This window comes from Pan troglodytes, chromosome 21 (genome assembly GCF_028858775.2).
Source record: "Pan troglodytes isolate AG18354 chromosome 21, NHGRI_mPanTro3-v2.0_pri, whole genome shotgun sequence".
NCBI lineage: Eukaryota > Metazoa > Chordata > Mammalia > Primates > Hominidae > Pan > Pan troglodytes.
In genome coordinates, this window is record NC_072419.2 from 24984002 (window position 1) to 25003001 (window position 19000).

The following is a 19000-nucleotide window of genomic DNA, read 5'->3' on the forward strand; positions in this document are numbered from 1 at the left end:
CGGATCCGCCAGGCCCAAATGGCAACGTGCAGTCAACAGGATCCCCAGACCCCTCAACTCTCCCAACGTGGACCGCCCCCTCGCAGCCCGGATCCGGAACCCCGTTTGGTTGTCCCCGCCCATCAGGGGCTGCCAAGGACACCTGCATCCTTTCGGCTGGAGTAAGGGAAGCTCTTCCCCTCCTCTAGCCGCCCTCCTCTTCCTCTAACCGCGGGGCCCGGGATCGGGACCCCTAATGCATCTCTGCCGCGCCCAACCCTGCCGCCGGCCTCTCACCGCCTCTTGCCTCCTCCTTCACCGCCGCCCGGGTTACCACAGACGCTGCGAGCCGCGCCCCGCCCACTGGGTGCTGGGCAGATGATTGGTGGAAACTCAGCTTCTTAGCAACTAGACCGGCCCCTGCCGCTCCGCAGGGAGCCTGGTACCCGCCTGGAGTTCCTTTCCCAGTGCTTTCCCATAGGCATCTAAGAATATTCCTTCACAGAGTTGCCAAGTGCTAAAAGTTGGTTTCCCAACTCAGAATGAAGGAACCAGGCTTGTGCGTCCGATGGGCATTGACATTCTGGAAAACAAGAATAAGAAGCTGTAGCGGCGCCTGTAAGTGGGCCGGAGCAGGCGCGGCTTGGCCACCTCCCGCCGAAAGGCAAGGAAGGACCGGCTGCGACACGAGGAAGAAGGCCCCTCGCCCTCAGCAGAGCGCTATCCTCCCCTGGTTCCCCGGGTTCCCTGGCTTGCTATCGGGCTGCTCCGTGCGTCTTTCCCCCCAGGCGTCAGGAACTGCGCCCTCATGGCGGAGGTGAAGGTGAAGGTGCAGCCGCCCGACGCGGATCCGGTCGAAATAGAAAACAGGTAAACCAGTGAGGCTCCGGCTTGGCACTCCATCAGGCGCCCAGTCATTTGGGCAGCTGGACCCCTTCTCCGGGATCCCTTGGGAGTGGCCGGAGCGGGTTAGGTGAGCACGCGGGAAAACGATTGCGGGGTTCTGGACCCACTTGTTCCTTCCCATCCTGGGAGAGCAGAACTCAAGAAGTTCAAAATGGGTTTGACAGCTTGCAGCTTTGTGTAGCTGGCTGGCTTTGACCTGATACTTTTGGGGAAGTTGTGATGACGTGCTGCCTTCCTACTTTGACGCGATCAGTGCTTTGAGAGGAGCCCTCGGCTTTCTTTCCCTGTAGAACACTTGTGAATACATGTTCTGATCCAGGATCGCTCTTGTCACTAAGGGAACGTCTATGACAAAACGTTTAGGCGGAGTTAGGGCACAGTTGGAGATTACGAAGTAACATTAAGCCAGGTGGTTTCAGTGCAGTATTGAACTCAAGACTTTTAGGACACCCAAAGCCTCTGCCACTTTTATTTTTATTTGTTTGTTTGTGAGACAGAGTCTCGCTCTGTCGCCAGGCTGGAGTGCAGTGGCGCGATCTCGGTTCACTGCAATCTCCGCCTCCCAGGTTCAAGCGATTCCCCTGCCTTAGCCTCCCGAGTAGCTGGGACTACAGGCTCGCGCCACCACGCCCAGCTAATTTTTTATGTTTTAGTAGAGACGGGGTTTCACCATGTTGTCTGGGATGGTCTAGATCTCCTGACCTCGTGATCCGCCCGCCTCGGCCTCCCAAAGTGCTGGGATTACAGGCGTGAGCCACCGCGCCCGGCCCAGTTTTATATTTTACCGAGGCACTGCCACTCTTAGATTTTCACGTAGTTTTAAAAGACTCAACTTTCTCAGACTGTTAGGAATAATACATTTGTTGATGTTGACTAGGTGAAGATTTTGACTTTTTTTGTTTGGTAGGTATAATTCCAAAAACAGGCCCCATTATGGTGAATTGTCATAACAAATTTTGGCTTCCCACCAGAAACATCTGCATTTGTCTCCAGCTTGCAGATTTATGGCTTAACTTTGTCATGCTTATTACACCCGAGAAAACTGAAGTCTCAGCTTTAATATTTTTTCTGTGATTTCATTAGACTTTTGCTCTAATTTAAAGTTCTTATTAGTGAGGAAAAGAAATATTCTTAAATAACAATAATACTGTAAACATGTATTTAGAAATCATCTTCTTCAATTTCTAACATGCTTTGATCCAAAACCATCACAGAAATCCAGATTGTCTGCCAAATGTGAAAAAGGCACAATTTCAAACTATTCTACTTGTATTTTTACCCCCACTGTCTCTTGAAACAGGTAACCATGAAGGATAACATTAATACCTTTGTTTCTAGGATTATAGAATTATGTCACCAGTTCCCTCATGGAATCACAGACCAAGTAATTCAGAATGAAATGCCTCATATAGAAGCCCAGCAGCGGGCAGTAGCCATCAATAGGTTGTTGTCTATGGTAAGGTGAATCTAACTATTTTGCATAATTACTGATATGCTGATTATCACTGGTTTTTATTATGTAGTTGTGATGGTTAATTTCATGTCAACTTGACTAAGATACAGGATTCCTAGATATCTAGTTAAATATTTTATTGGAGTATCTGTGTGGGTGTTTCTGAAAGAGGTTAGCATTTTGAATTGGTGAACGGAGTAAAGTAGATATGGGTCCAGTTGGGTGAGCATCATCCAATCCATTCAGGGCCTAAATAGAACAAAGTGGCAGAGGAAGATTGAATTCACTCTTTGAATTCAATCTTGAGCTGGGCTATGAATCTTGTGCCCTCAGCACTCCTGGTTCTCAGACCTTCAGACTTGGACTGGTATCTACACCATCAGCTCTCTGCTCTCAGCCCTTTGATCTGCAACACCAACTTTCCTGGGTCTCCAGCTTGCAGAGGGCAGATGATGGGACTCCTCAGCCTCCATAATCACAGAGCAAATACCTTCTGATGAATCTTTCAAGAGGGAGGTGTATCCTATTGGTTCTTTTTCTCTGGAGAACCCTAATACAGCAGTCATAAAACGAGAAAGTGTGTTAGGTTTGACTGATAAGACTGTAAACCAGGAAACAGCTCAAACTACCTGAATTGAAAAAAGAAGAAATAATTATGCGTTATAAGACAAATGAAATAAATGTATTATGGTATAACTGTTGTATTTATTAATTGCCACTGCCATACATAGGCCTAGTCTGTTCTCACCTTCTGTTTGCTTCCTACTGCTGGTGTTGGGCCATTTCCTATAAAATATACCACCCCCCTCCACCCCCCGATTTTCCTATGAGTTGTCACAGAGCCCGGTCATCAGGGTTTCATTCTCCACATTGTCACTCTGAGCATTTCAGGAAGCAAGAATGAGTCCAGTTGAATGAAGAATGTTGGGCTTTGGGGAGGAAGTGCAGCCTTAGCCCCCAGTGATATTGCAATGGAATTTATCAGTGAAGCCATTCTCCATCTGTCCAGAAACAAACAAGCAAGACTGTCTAAAAACCCACCAAGTGGTGCCGATGCTCTAAATCTCCCTTACTTTCCCTCATCACCAAAACATCCTTTTCCTAACAGCATTTCAGTTTGGCTTTAGTAGCAGTTAGGTTAAAGAGTTCTACGCCAAGGCCTCATCTGAATGACTGATTTGTTTTTTAAGTCTACTAGCCTTGTTGGATTTCCAAGGGCTCTGGATGTGGAGATTTGGGGTCCGATGAATCTTTTCTTAAACCTTTCCCATCAATTTTCTAGCTCAGGAGTTGGCAAACTTTTTCTATAAAGTGCCAGACAGTATATGTTTTAGGCTTTGTGAGCCATATGATTTCTGTCACAACTACACTGTCATTTTAGCAAGAAGCAGCCATGGATGATGATACATAAACAAATGGCTACAGCCATGTTCCAGCAAAACTTTAGTTATAAAAACAAGCTGTGGAGCAGATTGCTCACCCCTGTTCTAGCCCAAGGACAAAGGAATGTTGCTGATTTCTAGTTATTTCACTGTGGTGAAGGTGTTCAGCTCTAGGAAAGACAGAGGAAGGGATTCTGGGAGGTTGTAGCAGTGGAAAAAGTTCTTTTCTTCCTCTGATCGCCCTCTCAGCTCTTTCCTTCTGACTGAAAATCATCTTCAGCACCTCTCTTTTACCACCTCTGCCACCACCCACCCACTGCGAGTCCTATTGGCTATAGGTTGTATGCAGGCAGTAGTAGAGCTATCAAAGGATCTTAAGAAAGGGAGTGATTATTAATAAATCATGTAATGTTTCTGATTTTAGCTCTTAAAAACAGTTCTTAAATTTGCTGTCCACACCCCCTCCATTTCTATCCCTGGCACTGCATCATGTTCAGGCTCATGGCTTTTACCTGGACAGCTGCAGTAGCATCTTAACTGGTTTCCATGACTCCATCTGTCTCAGAGAAGCCAGCCTGATTTGGGATTACAGTCATGAGCCACTGAGCCTGGCCCCTGATATGTCTTAAATGCAGGTCTGACCAAGGCACTCTACCACCTACAATTTGTTTATACTGGAGATTCAAGTTCAAACTCCTGGGTTTCCCACACTGAGTCCCTGCATTGCTCACCAGCCTCATCTCCACCACTCTACTTCAAAAGTTAGGTTTCAGGAGGAGCAGATTGTTTTTGGTTTCTGGCCACATCATGCTGTTTCGTGCCACAGGACTCATGTTGTTCCCCTGCTTAGAAGGTTCTTCTTATTCTTTACAGATGACTAACTCATTAGGACTCAACTCTGCCATTGTCTCCAGGAAGTCACTGAACCCCCCCAGGTTGGGCCGCAGCCTGTTCTCCGAGTACCCAATCTGGGAGTTCAGGGTGGCTTTACTTACCTCTATCTTAATGCCAACCAGATGGGTATTGAAGTCAGCGGTGTGTTTCCCTTTTAGAATTAATGTTGTTCCCCCAAACACCTATCATAACACCTGGCACAGTACAAGTATTCAGTAAATATTCATAAGCTGGATAAATGACCAGAGCCTCTGGATTGGGCCTTGTAGTCCTACTTTGCCACTTCGTGGGGTCAGGGAACAGGAGTGTGTCACTGTTCATTCAGTATGTAAATCCATTTCCAAGTCATGAGTGTCTGTTTTAAAACAAGGGAATGGGCCGGGCACAGTGGCTCCTGCCAATAATCCCAGCACTTTGGGAGGCCGAGGTAGGCGGATCACTTGAGGCCAGGAGTTCAAGATCAGCCTGGCCAACATGGCATAACCCTATCTCTACTAAAATACAAATATCAGCATGGCATGGTGGCATACACCTGTAATGCTAGCTACTTGGGAGGCTGAGGCATGAGAATCGCATGAACCCGGGAGGCAGAGGTTGCAGTGAGCCGAGATTGTGCCACGGCACACCAGCCTGGGTGACAGAGTGAGACTCTGTCTCTAAATAAATACATAAATAAACAAGGGAATAGCGTCCCTCTCAACTGTGGCTTTCCAGTACTTCCAGAGCCTAGTGGTATAATTATCTGGGTTCTCTTAAGTTCGGACCCAAGGAAATTCAGGAGCATGACAGACATACTTTATTTTACTTTTGATTTGCTATATAAAAACAATACTACTCTAGTCCTTTTATTCATTGGCTGACTTCAGTAAATGTCACTGTTAACTTTTTTTGTTTTTTGTTTTGTTTGTTTTTTGCTTTTCAAGATGGAGTCTTGCTCTGTTGCCCAGGCTGGAGTGCAGTGGTGCCATCTCAGCTCAGCCTTCCATGTAGCCGGGACTACAGGCGCATGCCATTGCACCTGGCTAATTTTTGTATTTTTAGTAGAGACAGGGTTTCGCCATGTTAGCCAGGCTGGTCTCAAACTCTTGATCTCAAATGGACCACCTGCCTTGACCTCCCAAAGTGCTGAGATTACAGGTGTGAGCCACCACGCCCAGCCATTAACTTTATAAATTTTATTTTTCACTGTGCAACAGAATATGCCTATTTAGTCTTTATTTCAACTTTTTATTTATATAAATTATATTTTTATTTATTTTATATACGTAATTTGGATTTATATTGATTTTTAATATAGATTGTTATTCTCAAGCTGCTTTTTAAAAATTTTTTATGCATTGATCATATAACCAAGCCAAGATCTAGCCTACAGGAAATTGTTAGTGATATTTTGAAAAATTTTGAGATTAAAGAGCAGGTTTTGAAAAATTAAGAATGTTAAAGAATGCATCAACATTTGTCATTTGATTTAACATATCTCCAAAATAACTGACTCCTGTTTTCTACTGTCTTAAAAACTAGGGTCAGTTGGATCTCTTAAGGAGCAATACGGGCCTTTTATATAGAATAAAGGACTCTCAGAATGCTGGGTAAGTACTTGTTTTTTTAATTTTAAGAAAATGTTTATTATTTGCAAACGTATGTGTTGGGAATAAAGCTAATACAAAATTACATAAACCTGTCCTGTGTATCATCCCTGCCTCCTATGATATATTCCATTTCCCAGAGGTAACTGCTCTTAATAATTTAGTATATATCCTTTCTTCTAGCTATATATAAATACACATAGATGATTATATATTTATATATAATCTTTCTTTTTTTTTTTTAACAAAAATGGAATCATGCTATCCATTCTGTTTTGCAATTTGTTTTTTTCACTTACTGTATCTTGGACATCTTTTCATGTTGGTACACACAGCTCTGTCTCATTCTTTTTAAGGTAAGCCTTTCTTTTGGTAAATATGTCACTGTGGTGACCTTGTCTGCTAATTTTGTTTAAGTAGTGATGTAGATTATTAGATTATCCTATAGTCCTTACCTTACTAATTTTACTTTATTCCACTACAGTAAAATGAAGGGATCCGATAACCAAGAAAAACTAGTATATCAAATCATAGAGGATGCAGGAAATAAAGGTAAGCATGTGAAAGATGAAGCAGAAAAAAAACATTGTCTTTGGAACTAGATATAGGGACCCAGATCTCAGCTTCCCAGGGTAGAACTCAGTGGACAGAGTATACTGAGGAAGGGAATAGAACATACAAATATAACATGCATGTGCTTGAAGGACACCCAAGAGTAAGGCCGTTGTTGCCTTGAAAGAGACAAGAACTAGAGGGCTGTGTCCAGGGATGAAAAAAGACTTCTGAATTCTGAGTCACATGAATGTATTATCTATTCAAAATAAATAAAATTTAAGTTTTTTTTTTAAATCTGTACCTTCTAGCTATATGACCATGGACAAGTTACTTAAACTTTGTGAGCTTCAGTTTCTTTATCTTATCTATAAATTGTGGATGCTGACACCTCTCGTTTTTGCAAGGACCAAAAGGAAAGCCGGTGTGGTGTAGCAGCATCTTAACAGATGTCCCTCAGCAGCTATAGTTCCTCTTCTACCCGCTTGAAGAACTGTATCTAAATTGCAATCCTAAGTTACAATAATTTGGGATCTATTTGAGTCATTGATATTAGCTGGAAAAACTAAGATGTAATCTGAAATTACAGAACTAATTCTTATATTTATTAAAATTAACATTTTTTAAAATAGTCCTGTGAGAAAGCCATTCTGCATATTTTTTAATCTTCCTATCTCATATGCCATTACATTGGGAAGAAAATAAAGCAAAATATTTACATACATTCCCTTTCCATATATAACACTTATTTCCTTCTTTGAAAAAGAAATCATTGCTTCTCACACAGGGCTTTTAGCAGCCATAAGAACCCTAGGCTTCCTTTTCCATCTCATAAATACAATGTTGTATAAATAATGGATTACATGCATGCAGACACTCATCTAAAGAGTGTTTTTGTCCCACTTGAGGATGGCAGTTGACCTTGACCCAAATTTAAGTTTGTATTTCACATTTACAATCTAAAATGAAAATATCAGAAAACAGAGATAAGGGTACAGATGATAAAATTCCATTGCATCCATGATTTTTCCTTCCATTATAAAAACGTCGTTTTCATAATTTTTTTTTCTTTTTTTTGAGATGGAGTCTTGCTCTGTTGCCCAGGCTGGAGTGCAATGGTGTGATCTCGGCTCAGTGCAACCTCCGCCTCCCGGGTTCAAACGAGTCTCATGCCTCAGCCTCCCGAGTAGCTAGGACTACAGGTGCATGCCATCAGGCCCGGCTAATTATTTTTGTATTTTCAGTAGGGACAGAGTTTCACCATGTTGGCCAGGCTGGTCTCAAACTCCTGAGCTCAGGTGACCCACCTGCCTCGGCCTCCGTAAGTGCTGGGATTACAGGCATGAGCCACCATGCCCAGCCCTTTCCATAAGTTTTTTAAAAGTTTGCCACACTGGGATTCCAAGAAATTTCTAGTTAGAAATTATAAATCATTATAGTAAGTCTTACAAAGCATTATACTTATTTATTGTTTAGCATACTTTTGCTACTTTAGCCAGCATTCTTTACTGTTAGCTTTATACTGCTAGCTTTGGAATGAGACACAAGTTAGAGGAATAACATTAAAAATCCATGAAAACCATAGTTCAACTTATTTTACTTTACTTTCTTATAGGAATATGGAGCAGAGATATCCGCTATAAAAGTAATTTGCCATTAACAGAAATCAACAAAATTCTGAAGAATCTGGAAAGTAAAAAGCTTATCAAAGCTGTTAAGTCTGTAGCAGTGAGTAGTCCTTTCCTCAGATACCCACTTACATATGTTGCTTCAAGTTTTTATTCTTGAAGTTATGTCATGATTTAGAACAGCTGGTCAAAAAAGACTTAAAAATTTAGCTCATGTTGGATTGGTTTGGAGATACTGCTTAGACTTGTCCCTACACAGTTAGTTCTTGGTGTCTCACTCACCCACTCAAAAATCTAAAACTACTTTACTGTCTTCAGTGAAGAATCTTTGGAACTGTGAACATTTTTCCTAGATTTTGTGGTGTGTAAGATAATTTACTTTATCCCGACATATTAGCTTTCTCATTCAACAAAGAGTGTTTGCTGTGTGCCAGACACTGTTCTGAGTGCTTGGGATACATTAATGAACAAGTCGTAGAAAGATCCCTGCCTTGGTGGAGCTTCTCTTCTAGTACACGTGTGTTTTTCCTGCTCCTCATCCTGCCCCACCCCTGCTCCAGAGCTGGCTCCCTCTGGGACATCTGCCCCTGACCTCACTGATTTAGACATCAGAGGAACTGAGATTCCCCTAGAATAAAGTTTGCTTCAATACACATTTCATAAGAATTACAGCTATAATTTAAATTTTATAATTTCAGAGCTGTTAGGTCTGTGGCAGTGAGTAGACCTTTCCTCAAATATCCACTTACATATGTTGCTTCAAGTTTTTATTTTTGAATAAAACAAGAATTATAAGAATTATAACATCACTTATAAGAATTTGATGCTTGTTAGTGATTTTATTTATCAGAATAGCATTTCCCTTCCACATTGTTTAATGGATAATTTCAAATATATACAAAGGTAGAAAAAATCATATAATAAAACCCTATCATGTAGCCTCATTTTGTCAGTCTTCCTTCTACATCTTTATGTTTAATAACAGCTTTGCTGAAATATAATTCATCATTCATACCACAGAATTCATTCAACCTTTTAAAGTGTAAAATCTTTGGATTTACAGTCACTGGTTTTTACTATAAGCTAAGAGTTGTGCAACCATCACCGCTGTTCTAATTTTAGAACATTTTCATCACCCCCAAATGTGGCCACTAGTATTTGTTTCCCAGCCTCTCTTTCCACAGGCCCTAAAAACGAATAATTTATTTTCTGCCTTTATTATAGATTTGCCTATTCTGGACAGTTCCTATAAATGGAATAATAGAATATGTAGTCTTTTATGTATGACTACTTTGACTTAGCATGATGTTTTCAAGATTTATCCATATTGTGCTTTATTCCTCCTTATTGCCAATTAAAATTCCATTGTATAGATGTATATCACCTTTTGTTCATTCATCCGTTGGTGAACTTCTGTGTCCTTTTAAGGGTTAAAATAATCTTAGATCTCAGTGTAAAGTGCAAAACTATAAAACTTTTTGAAGAAAACATAGAAAATCTACATGACCTTGGCTTTGTTAATGAATTCTTGGACTATAACTCCAATAGTAGTCTATGAAAGAAAATGTTAATAAGTTGGAGTTTATCAAAATTTTTTGAAAACCTCTGCTTTGCAAGACACGTTAAGAGAATGAAAAGACAAGTTACATACTAAAAGATATTTGCAAATCACATATTTGATAAAGGACTTGTCTCCAAAATATACAAAGAACTCCTAAAATTCAGCAATAAGAAAACAACACTTTGGGAGGCCAAGGCGGGTGGATCACCTGAGGTCAGGAGTTCAAGTCTAGCCTCACCAACATGGTGAAACCCTGTCTCTACTAAAAATACAAAATTATCCAGGCATGGTGGCACATGTCTGTAATCCCAGCTACTTGGGAGGCTGAGGCAGGAGAATTGCTTGAACCCAGGAGGCAGAGGTTGCAGTGAGCAAGATTGCACCATTGCACTCCAGCCTGGGCAACAAAAGCGAAACTCCATCTCAAAAAAAGAAAAAAAAAAAAAAAAACACACAAAGAAAACAAATAATCCAACTAAAAATGAGCAAAAGATCTGAACCTCACCAAAGAAGACATACAGATGGCAGATAAGCATACGAAAAGATGCTCTACATTATTTTTCATTAGAGAACTGCAAATTAAAGTAAAATTTAGTATAGTGAGATACCACTACACACCTATTGGAATAGCTAAAATCTAAAAATTGGTAATACCATATGCTGACAAGATACAGACCAAGATGAACACTCATACATTGCTAAGGTGCAAAATTTTCAGTCCTTTTGTTAAAAAACTGGGCAGTTTTTACAAAACTGAACAGAGTCTTACCACATTGTCCAAAGGTCAAGCTCTTAAGTATTTACCCAACTGATTTGAAAACTCATGTCCACATAACTACGTGAATATTTATAGCAGCTTTATTCGTAATCAGCAGCTTTATTCATAATCAAAAACTGGAAGCAACCAAGGTATCCTTCAATAGGTGAATGGATAGACAAACCAGAATAGTATTCAGTTATAAAAAGAAATAAGCTATCATGAAAAGATATGAGTAAATCTTAAATGCATATTGCTAAGTAAAAGAAGCCAGTCCGAAAAGGCTACATACTATATGATTACAACTATATGACATACTGGAAAAGGCAAAACTAGACAGACTAAAAAGATCGGGGTGAGGGCAGGGATGGTAGGGAAAGTTGAATAGGTGAAGCATGAGAAATACTTCTAGGGTGGTGAAATTATTTTGTATGACAGAAGCATTAACCAAATTTGGAAGCCCACCCAAGCTTTGCTGTCCAAAGTTTTTATTAGGGTTTCATTATACAGGCATGATTGATTGAATCCTTGGTCACGTGAGTGAATTCAATCTCCAGCTCCTCTCTTCTCCCAAGAGATTGGACTGATGTCATGTGGCCCAAAGCCCCAACCCTCTAATCATGCGGTTGGTCTTTCCAGCATGGACAACTCCTATCCTGAAACTATTTAGAGTCCTATCAGGAGTCACCTTGTTAGCATAAACCCAGGTGTGATCTAAGGGATTCACCATGAATAACAAGGCCTATTGGGAAATTCCAAAGATGTAGAAGTTATTTCCTAGGAAAAAGGGACAAAGTCTAGCCAAATTTTTTTCTTTTTTTTTTTTTTTTGAGACATGGTCTGGCTCTGTCACCCAGACTGGAGTGCAGTGGCATAATCACAGCTCACTGCAGCATCAACCTCCTGGGCTCAAGCCATCCTCCCACCACAGCCTTCCAAGTAGCTGGGACTATAGGCACGTGCCACCATGCTCAGCTAATTTTTGTATTTTTATAGAGACAGGGTTTTACTATGTTACCCAGGCCTGTCTTGAACTCCTAGACTTAAAGATCTGCCCACCTCAGCCTCCCAAAGTGCTGGGATTACAGGCATAAGCCACCATGCCTGGCCCAAATTCTTCATGTTTACAACCCAGTGAAATTTGGGTTCCTCAGTGTTGGAGTGAGCAGTTACAGACAAACAAGGAAAGTTAGAATGATCCATGTAGTAATGGATTAGACTTGAAAACATCAGTATGGACTCTTGTGTAATTTAATATAAATAATATAGATGGTTATATTTAGAAATATTGAGTATAGCTATGTATATATACAAGGGTTAATATGCGCACATAAATCTCGTGCCGCCAACTGAGAAGGCCTAGAAGTGATGACATCCCGATGGCAATGAACACATCTAGTGCCCAAGTCGTGGTTTCTATCATGCAATAAAATGAACATGTAGAAAATGCTCCTGACGGCTGGGCAGGGTGGTTCATGCCTGTAATCCCAGCACTTTGGGAGGCCAAGGAGGGTGGATCACCTGAGGTCAGGAATTAGAGACCAGCTTGGCCAACATGGTGAAACCCCATCTCTACTGAAAATACAAAAAAATTAGCTGGGCGTAGTGACGGGCGCCTGTAATCCCAGCTACTCGGGAGGCTGAGACAGGAGAATCGCTTGAACCTGGGAGGTGGAGGTTGCAGTAAGCTGAGATCGTGTGCCATTGCACTCCAGCCTGGCAACAAGAGCGAAACTCCGTTTCAAAAAAAAAAAGAAAAGAAAAGAAAAGAAAATGCTCTTGACATCTTGTAGTGCTAGAAAGTAAGAAAGTGCTACAATAGCTGGACACGGGGGCTCATGCCTGTAATCCCAGCACTTTGGGAGGCTGAGGCGGGAGGATCACGAGGTCAAGAGATCGAGACCATCCTGGCCAACATGGTGACACCCCCGTCTCTGCTAAAAATACAAAAATTAGCTGGGCATGGTGGCGCATGCCTGTAGCCCCAGCTGCTCGGGAGGCTGAGGCAGGAGAATCACTTGAACCCAAGAGGCAGAGGTTGCAGTGAACCAAGATTGCACCAGTGCACGCCAGCCTGGGCGACAGTGCAAGACCCTGTCTCCAAAAGAAAAAAAAAAGTGCTAAAATACACACACACACACGATGGGAGCATAGCAAAGGGATACAGGAACCAAGTGAAAAGCTTCCAATGCCCAAAGCATTCCAAAGCTTCCAGTGTGGGAATAACAATGAAGTATTTGAATGTCAATCAAAGTATAAAATAAATACTCATGAGTCCATAGTGATAGAAATACGGTGTTTGAGAAACTGTCACAACTAAAAGAAGCCTGAGAGAGATGGCTAAATGTAGTATGATGTCCTGGATGGAATCCTGGAGCAGAAAAGGAACATTAGGACTAATGAAATCTGAATAAATTATGGCATTTAGTTAGTAATGATTTATCAATATTAGTTCATTAATTGTGACAAGTGTACCACACTAATCCAAGATGTTAAAAATAGGGGAAACAGCATGGTGTATATAGGAGCTCTGTGTACTATCTTTGCAATAATTTTGTACATCTTAAACTGTTCCAAAATATAGGTGTTTTTGTTTTTGGAAATTGTTATCTTATAAACACATGAACTGTGCATGTTCTTTCCTAGGCCTCAAAAAAGAAGGTGTATATGCTCTATAACCTGCAGCCAGACCGGTCTGTGACTGGTGGAGCCTGGTACAGTGACCAGGATTTTGAATCTGAATTTGTAGAGGTGCTTAACCAACAGTGTTTTAAATTCCTACAGTCCAAGGTGAGGTATGATTGAGGAAACATCACTGCAAACCCTCTTGTAAAAAGTTTTTCACAAAGGATTTTAATCTATTTATCATATTTTATAGGAATTAAAAACCTGAAATTGGGAATTTTTACTAAACTAAATATGTTCTGCTGTTGGTTTGACTCAGTATAAAGTGTATTCAGAAAACACACCAATATTCTTATTTACATTTCTTATGTTTCAATCCTTATAGGCAGAAACAGCACGAGAAAGCAAACAGAACCCAATGATACAAAGAAATAGTTCATTTGCCTCATCACATGAAGTGTGGAAATATATCTGTGAATTGGGAATCAGTAAGGTCAGAACTGAATTTCATCTTATTTTTTAAAACTTATTCTTTGTCACATACAATGTATTCCAAACATGTATTTGACCCACATTGTTTTTTTTTTTTTTTTTGAGATGATAGCTACGAACATTCTGCAGAATCCACTTTGGGAAAATACTGTCCTGTATCTTAGGCAAAGGCAGTCACTGCCATTGGGCATTGTCTGAACTGATACTCAGCTTGGGACACTGATGCTTTTTTTATTTTTTTGGAGGTAGGGTCTCATTTTGTTGCCCAGGCTGGTTTTGAACTTCTGGACTCAAGTGATCCTCCTGCGTTGGCCTCCCAAAGTGCCACTGTACCCTAGCCTTTTGAAATTCTTTTTTTAAGGACACTGATGCTTTTCACAGTGAAGAAATCAAAGTGGCCATTTTGGACATGTCACTTTAATTTCCTGGGCCTCAGATTTCTCATAAAAACTAGGAACTTGGACTATTTGATGTCTAAAGAGCCTTTCTGCTCAAGCATTTTATAAATCTCCAATAAATTCCTGCTAAAGAAATGTTATTTTTTATAAGATTTCTCGATTTTACTTAGGAAGTAAAGATACCAGAAAGTGTCAAACTCAGCATGAGCTTAGAGTTCTGTCCCTGGCACCTCAGTGGTTTGTGCTAACTTGGACTATTGTTCCTCCTCTTTGTGCTTTAAATTACTCCACCCCAGCATAATGTTTCTCCCATTTCACAGCAGAATTATGACCCTTTACTGTTTTATTTATTTATTTGAGATGGAGTTTGGCTCTTGTTGCCCAGGCTGGAGTACAGTAGTGCGATCTCAGCTCACTGCAACTTCCGTCTCCCGGGTTCAAGCCATTCTCCTGCCTCAGCCTCCCGAGTAGGTGGGATTACAAGTGCCCGCCACCATACCCAGCTAATTCTTGTATTTTTAGTAGAGACAGGGTTTTGCCATGTTGGCCAGGCTGGTCTCGAACTCCTGACCTCAAGTGATCCACCTGCCTCGGCTTCCCAAAGTGCTGGGATTACAGGCGTGAGCCACCGCGCCCAGCAACCCTTTACTGTTTTTAACAACCTCCAAGTGGATGTCTCCCTATCCTACTTGTGTCCTTTCTGATGTATCCCTTTTTTAGGTAGAGTTATCCATGGAAGACATTGAAACCATCCTGAATACACTCATTTATGATGGAAAAGTGGAGATGACGATTATTGCTGCAAAAGAAGGCACAGTTGGCAGTGTAGATGGACACATGAAACTGTACAGGGCAGTCAATCCAATCATCCCTCCCACGGGTTTGGTCCGGGCACCCTGTGGACTCTGCCCGGTGAGTTAAAGTGGCTTCACTTTACACTTGACTGCCTGCGGGTACAAGTGCCACATTAAGAAACAGAGCAAGCACAGCCCAGTTTTCTCAGACTCTTAGGGTTGACCAAGAGCTATTCAAACCTCCATGAAACCTTGATGAACAGACCTTTAATGAACACATCATTGCTTTCCTTTTTTTTTTTTTTTTTTTTTTTTTGTGAGACGGAGTCTCACTCTATCACCGAGGCTGGAGTGCAGTGGCATGATCTTGACTCATTGCAACCTCCAACTCCCGGGTTCAAGCAGCTCTCCTGCCTCAGCCACCTGAGTACCTGAGATTATAGGCGCCCACCACCATGCCCAGCTAATTTTTTTTATTTTTAGTGGAGACGGGGTTTCACCATGTTGGCCAGGCTGGTCTCGAACTCCTGACCTCAGGTGATCCCCTCAGCCTCCCAAAGTGCTGAGATTACAGGCATGTGCCCCTGTACCCGGCCCCCTGCTTTACATTCTTTCTTGGAACAACCACATTAAGGATATTTGCGTTTTCTGCTCTTGGCCTTGAAATGGACACTTTTTGATGAGGGCTAATCATTTCACCTAAATAGGGCAGAAAATGAGATTTGTTGAGAACCTACCTTGGGCCAGATATGTCCTTGATGATTTCCATAGGCGGTCTCATTTAATCCTCCTTACGTTCTTGAAGCTAGTGGTGTTATTTCCCCTTAAAAGTGAGGGAGCTTAGGCTTAGGAAGACATAGGGGCATACAGCTTAGAAGTAACCGGGATTCAAACCCAGAGATCATGTCTTTCCCCTGCAGCATGCCCCAGCACTCCTCCTTCATTCGTTCCCAAATATTGTAAGTGCCAACTCTATGCTCTAGGCACTAAGGATACAAGAGAAAGCAAGAGACACTGTCCCAGTCCTCATGGCATTTATAGTCATGAGCCTGTGTGTGTTTTATTTCATTATACCAACCTTTGTCTATATGCCTAAGCTCTCTATGCCTTGGTTTCAGTCCCTAGACAAAAGGCTAACATATTAGGAATTCTGTTTTGCACCCTTCACAAAAAGGTAGCTAAACATGAAACATTTGGTTAATCAAAATTAAGTCATTCATATGTATAGGTCTCCCTGCCCATATTCCTGTGTTACCTGGTGATAGCCTTTTGCCCAGCAGACAGGTGAGCATGGTCATCTTAATGCCACAGTAAAAAAAGCCTCTCTACTACTCCTAACTTGATGATCACAAAGCAGGCACTATTATAGTATGTTCTTCCCGCTCCCCCCTCACCCCCCGAGATGGAGTCTTGCTGTCGCCCAGGCTGGAGTGCAGTGGCACGATCTTGGCTCACTACAACCTCCGCCTCCCAGGTTCAAGCAATTCTCCTGCCTCAGCCTCCCGAGTAGCTGGGATTACAGGTGCCTGCCACCACGCTCAGCTAATTTTTGTATTCTTAGTAGAGACGGGGTTTCACCATGTTAGCCAGGATGGTCTTGACCGCCCACCTCGGCCTCCCAAAGTGCTGGGATTACAGGTGTGAGCCACTGCGTCCGGCTATAATATGTTCTTAAATACAGTCCTAGTCCCTTTCAGTTTGAAAGTTTTGTTTTTAATCTTGCTTTAAATAAGTGGTTGGGTCTTAGATATTTTAAAACTTTAATTTGAATATAATTTTTTTTCTTTTTTAAAGGTTTTTGATGACTGCCACGAAGGTGGTGAGATTTCACCATCTAACTGTATTTACATGACAGAGTGGCTCGAATTTTAATAGAGAGCTATGAACTTTATTGACATTTTGCAAATGAAGTTACTTTGGGAGCAGATAATTTAATTCATGATGGAACATGAAATCTCCTTGAAAGCAAACTTCACAATAATGGACGTAGACTTGCTGCTATGAAAACATTTTTTTATTTATGAAGACTAAATTTATATTGGTAAAATAGCCAGTAGAGTATGAAAGAAATAAGGTTAGTAGTGAAATTCATTCTTCAATAAATAAAACACTTTGAAACTCCGGAGGACCACATCTTTCAAGACTTCTGATGGGTCAAGGAAAAAGATGCCAACATAACCCGTATTTACCAAGTACTATGATAATGGCTAGAGTATAAAAATGTTCTTTTTAAAGTTATTTATTAAGTTCTTCATTGGAAGTTTTTTTTTATATCTGGTTCACTACCACCATTTCTGTTTCCTACTTTCTCAGTGGTTTCATTGAAAAGAAATTAGAAGTGGTTAAAGGCAGGAATAGCAAAAAGTGCAAACTTGGGGTATGACTGGGGGAGAGTGGAACATGCCTTTTCCGCACAATATTAATTCCTTTTTATATCAGAAATGTTCTTTTAGGAGATTATGCTACCATACTTACTTCAAACCCACTGACTACTGTCAAGGACATATTTTCAGTACATAAATACTATCATTTTCATTCTAAAGAATATTTTCACTGTTCCTTCTTTCTTAAAGTCTTATGTTTCACTCTTTAACTCAAATGTATTCTTTGTTAGAATTTACCCTAGATTCTTATTTAATGTCTGCAGTAGACTGAATGTTTGTGTGCCCCCAGAATTCTTATGTTGAAATCTCATTTCCAATGTGATGGTATTTGGAGGTGGGGCTTTTGGTAAGTGATAGGTCAGGAGAGTAACAGCGCTCATGAATGGGATTAGTGCCCTTATATAAAGAGACCCAGAGAGCTCCATCACCCCTTCTGCCATGTGAAAGGGAGAAGACAAACATCCACGAACCAGGAAGTGGGTCCTCACCAGAAAACAAATCTGTAAACACCTTGATCTTGGACTTCCCAGCCTCCAGAATTGTGAGAAATAAATTTCTGTTGTTGATAAACCACCAGTCTATGGTATTCTGTTATAGCATTAACTGAAACTAAATATACTCCATGCCCTCCATTCACACTTTATTTTGAGAGAGGGGATAACATTCTTTTTCTCTTACTCTGTTTTAGATTTATTTCCCTTCCTTATTCTGTTCTAAATCATGGTGTGATGTGTCTAAGCAGAAAGCCATTATAATTGTCCTCAGTTCTAATAACACTTTCAGTTCCTATGGTCAGCCACATAGAAAACACTAGGTTATTTGATGTATTGTTGCACAGAAGTTGACTGTGCGGCTTTTTAGAATTTCAGCTTCATATTTTCACTTTGTAGCTCCACTTAGAAGTTTCTGTATCCAAGCCAAAAACATGGGACCCATGGAAAGGAATTCAGGCTCCACTAGTACTGAGGGTTGGGTTCTAATACCAGTTTGGAGATGCTCTAAGTGGATATCAGAAGAGTTATTTTAAGATAAATGGTATCAGTAAAATAAAATTCAGGCCACATTCTGTGAATTAGCATTTGATGACACTAGCTCTTTGTAACAAAAATTATTTCAAGTATTGGATATACATACATATATAAGATACACAGCCTTTTGGCCAGAACCCCCATCTTCCAGTAATTTGCCAAAATGATGAACACAAACGGAAAGAGGAGAGGCACCCGATATATGTTCTCTAGGACTTTTAGAAAACATGGAGTTGTTCCTTTGGTCACGTATATGCGAATCTATAAGAAAGGTGATATTGTAGACATCAAGGGAATGGGTACTGTTCAAAAAGGAATGCCCCACAAGTGTTACCATGGCAAAACTGGAAGAGTCTACAGTGTTACCCAGCATGCTGTTGGCATTGTTGTAAATAAACAAGGGCAATATTCTTGCCAAGAGCATTAATGTGCATATTGAGCACATGAAGCACTCTAAGAGCCGAGATAGCTTCCTGAAATGCATGAGGAAAATGATCAGAAAAAAAAAAAGAAGCCAAAGAGAAAGGTACCTGGGTTTGCCAGGGACGGTGGCTCACGCCTGTAATCCCAGCACTTTGGGA

The 19000-nt window shown here is 41.0% G+C and overlaps 2 protein-coding genes and 1 non-coding gene across 13 annotated transcripts in view; 2 read left to right on the forward strand and 1 right to left on the reverse strand.

The window, feature by feature from the left end:
* Nucleotides 1-1144, reverse strand: part of DZANK1 (double zinc ribbon and ankyrin repeat domains 1) — an 87344-nt gene extending 86200 nt beyond the window's left edge. For 2 of the 10 annotated variants that reach the window (XM_009436886.5, XM_063802519.1), the window contains exon 1: nt 277-324. The gene's annotated coding sequence lies outside the window, so the exon portion shown is untranslated. Of the gene's footprint in view, nt 1-276 lie in introns of all 10 variants that reach the window. The other 8 variants (XM_063802521.1, XM_063802523.1, XM_054674829.2 and 5 more) reach the window with 8 other exon arrangements.
* On the forward strand, nt 395-17961 carry POLR3F (RNA polymerase III subunit F). 2 transcript variants are annotated; one of them, XM_003316843.7, is made up of 9 exons: nt 395-849; nt 2224-2341; nt 6136-6203; nt 6685-6752; nt 8368-8480; nt 13345-13488; nt 13709-13816; nt 14934-15125; nt 16802-17961. In XM_003316843.7, exons 1-9 carry the CDS (start codon nt 788-790, stop codon nt 16877-16879), a joined length of 951 nt encoding a protein of 316 aa, XP_003316891.1. In that variant the 5' UTR covers nt 395-787; the 3' UTR covers nt 16880-17961. The 2 variants fall into 2 exon arrangements, with proteins under 2 accessions (XP_003316891.1, XP_054530809.1); XM_054674834.1 differs by lacking the exon at nt 13345-13488 and having other exon boundaries at nt 720-849.
* MIR3192 (microRNA mir-3192) lies at nt 3894-4005 on the forward strand. Its single transcript, NR_106629.1, has one exon. It is a non-coding gene; the product is annotated as a microRNA mir-3192 (primary transcript).
* Nucleotides 17962-19000: the final 1039 nt, after the last annotated feature.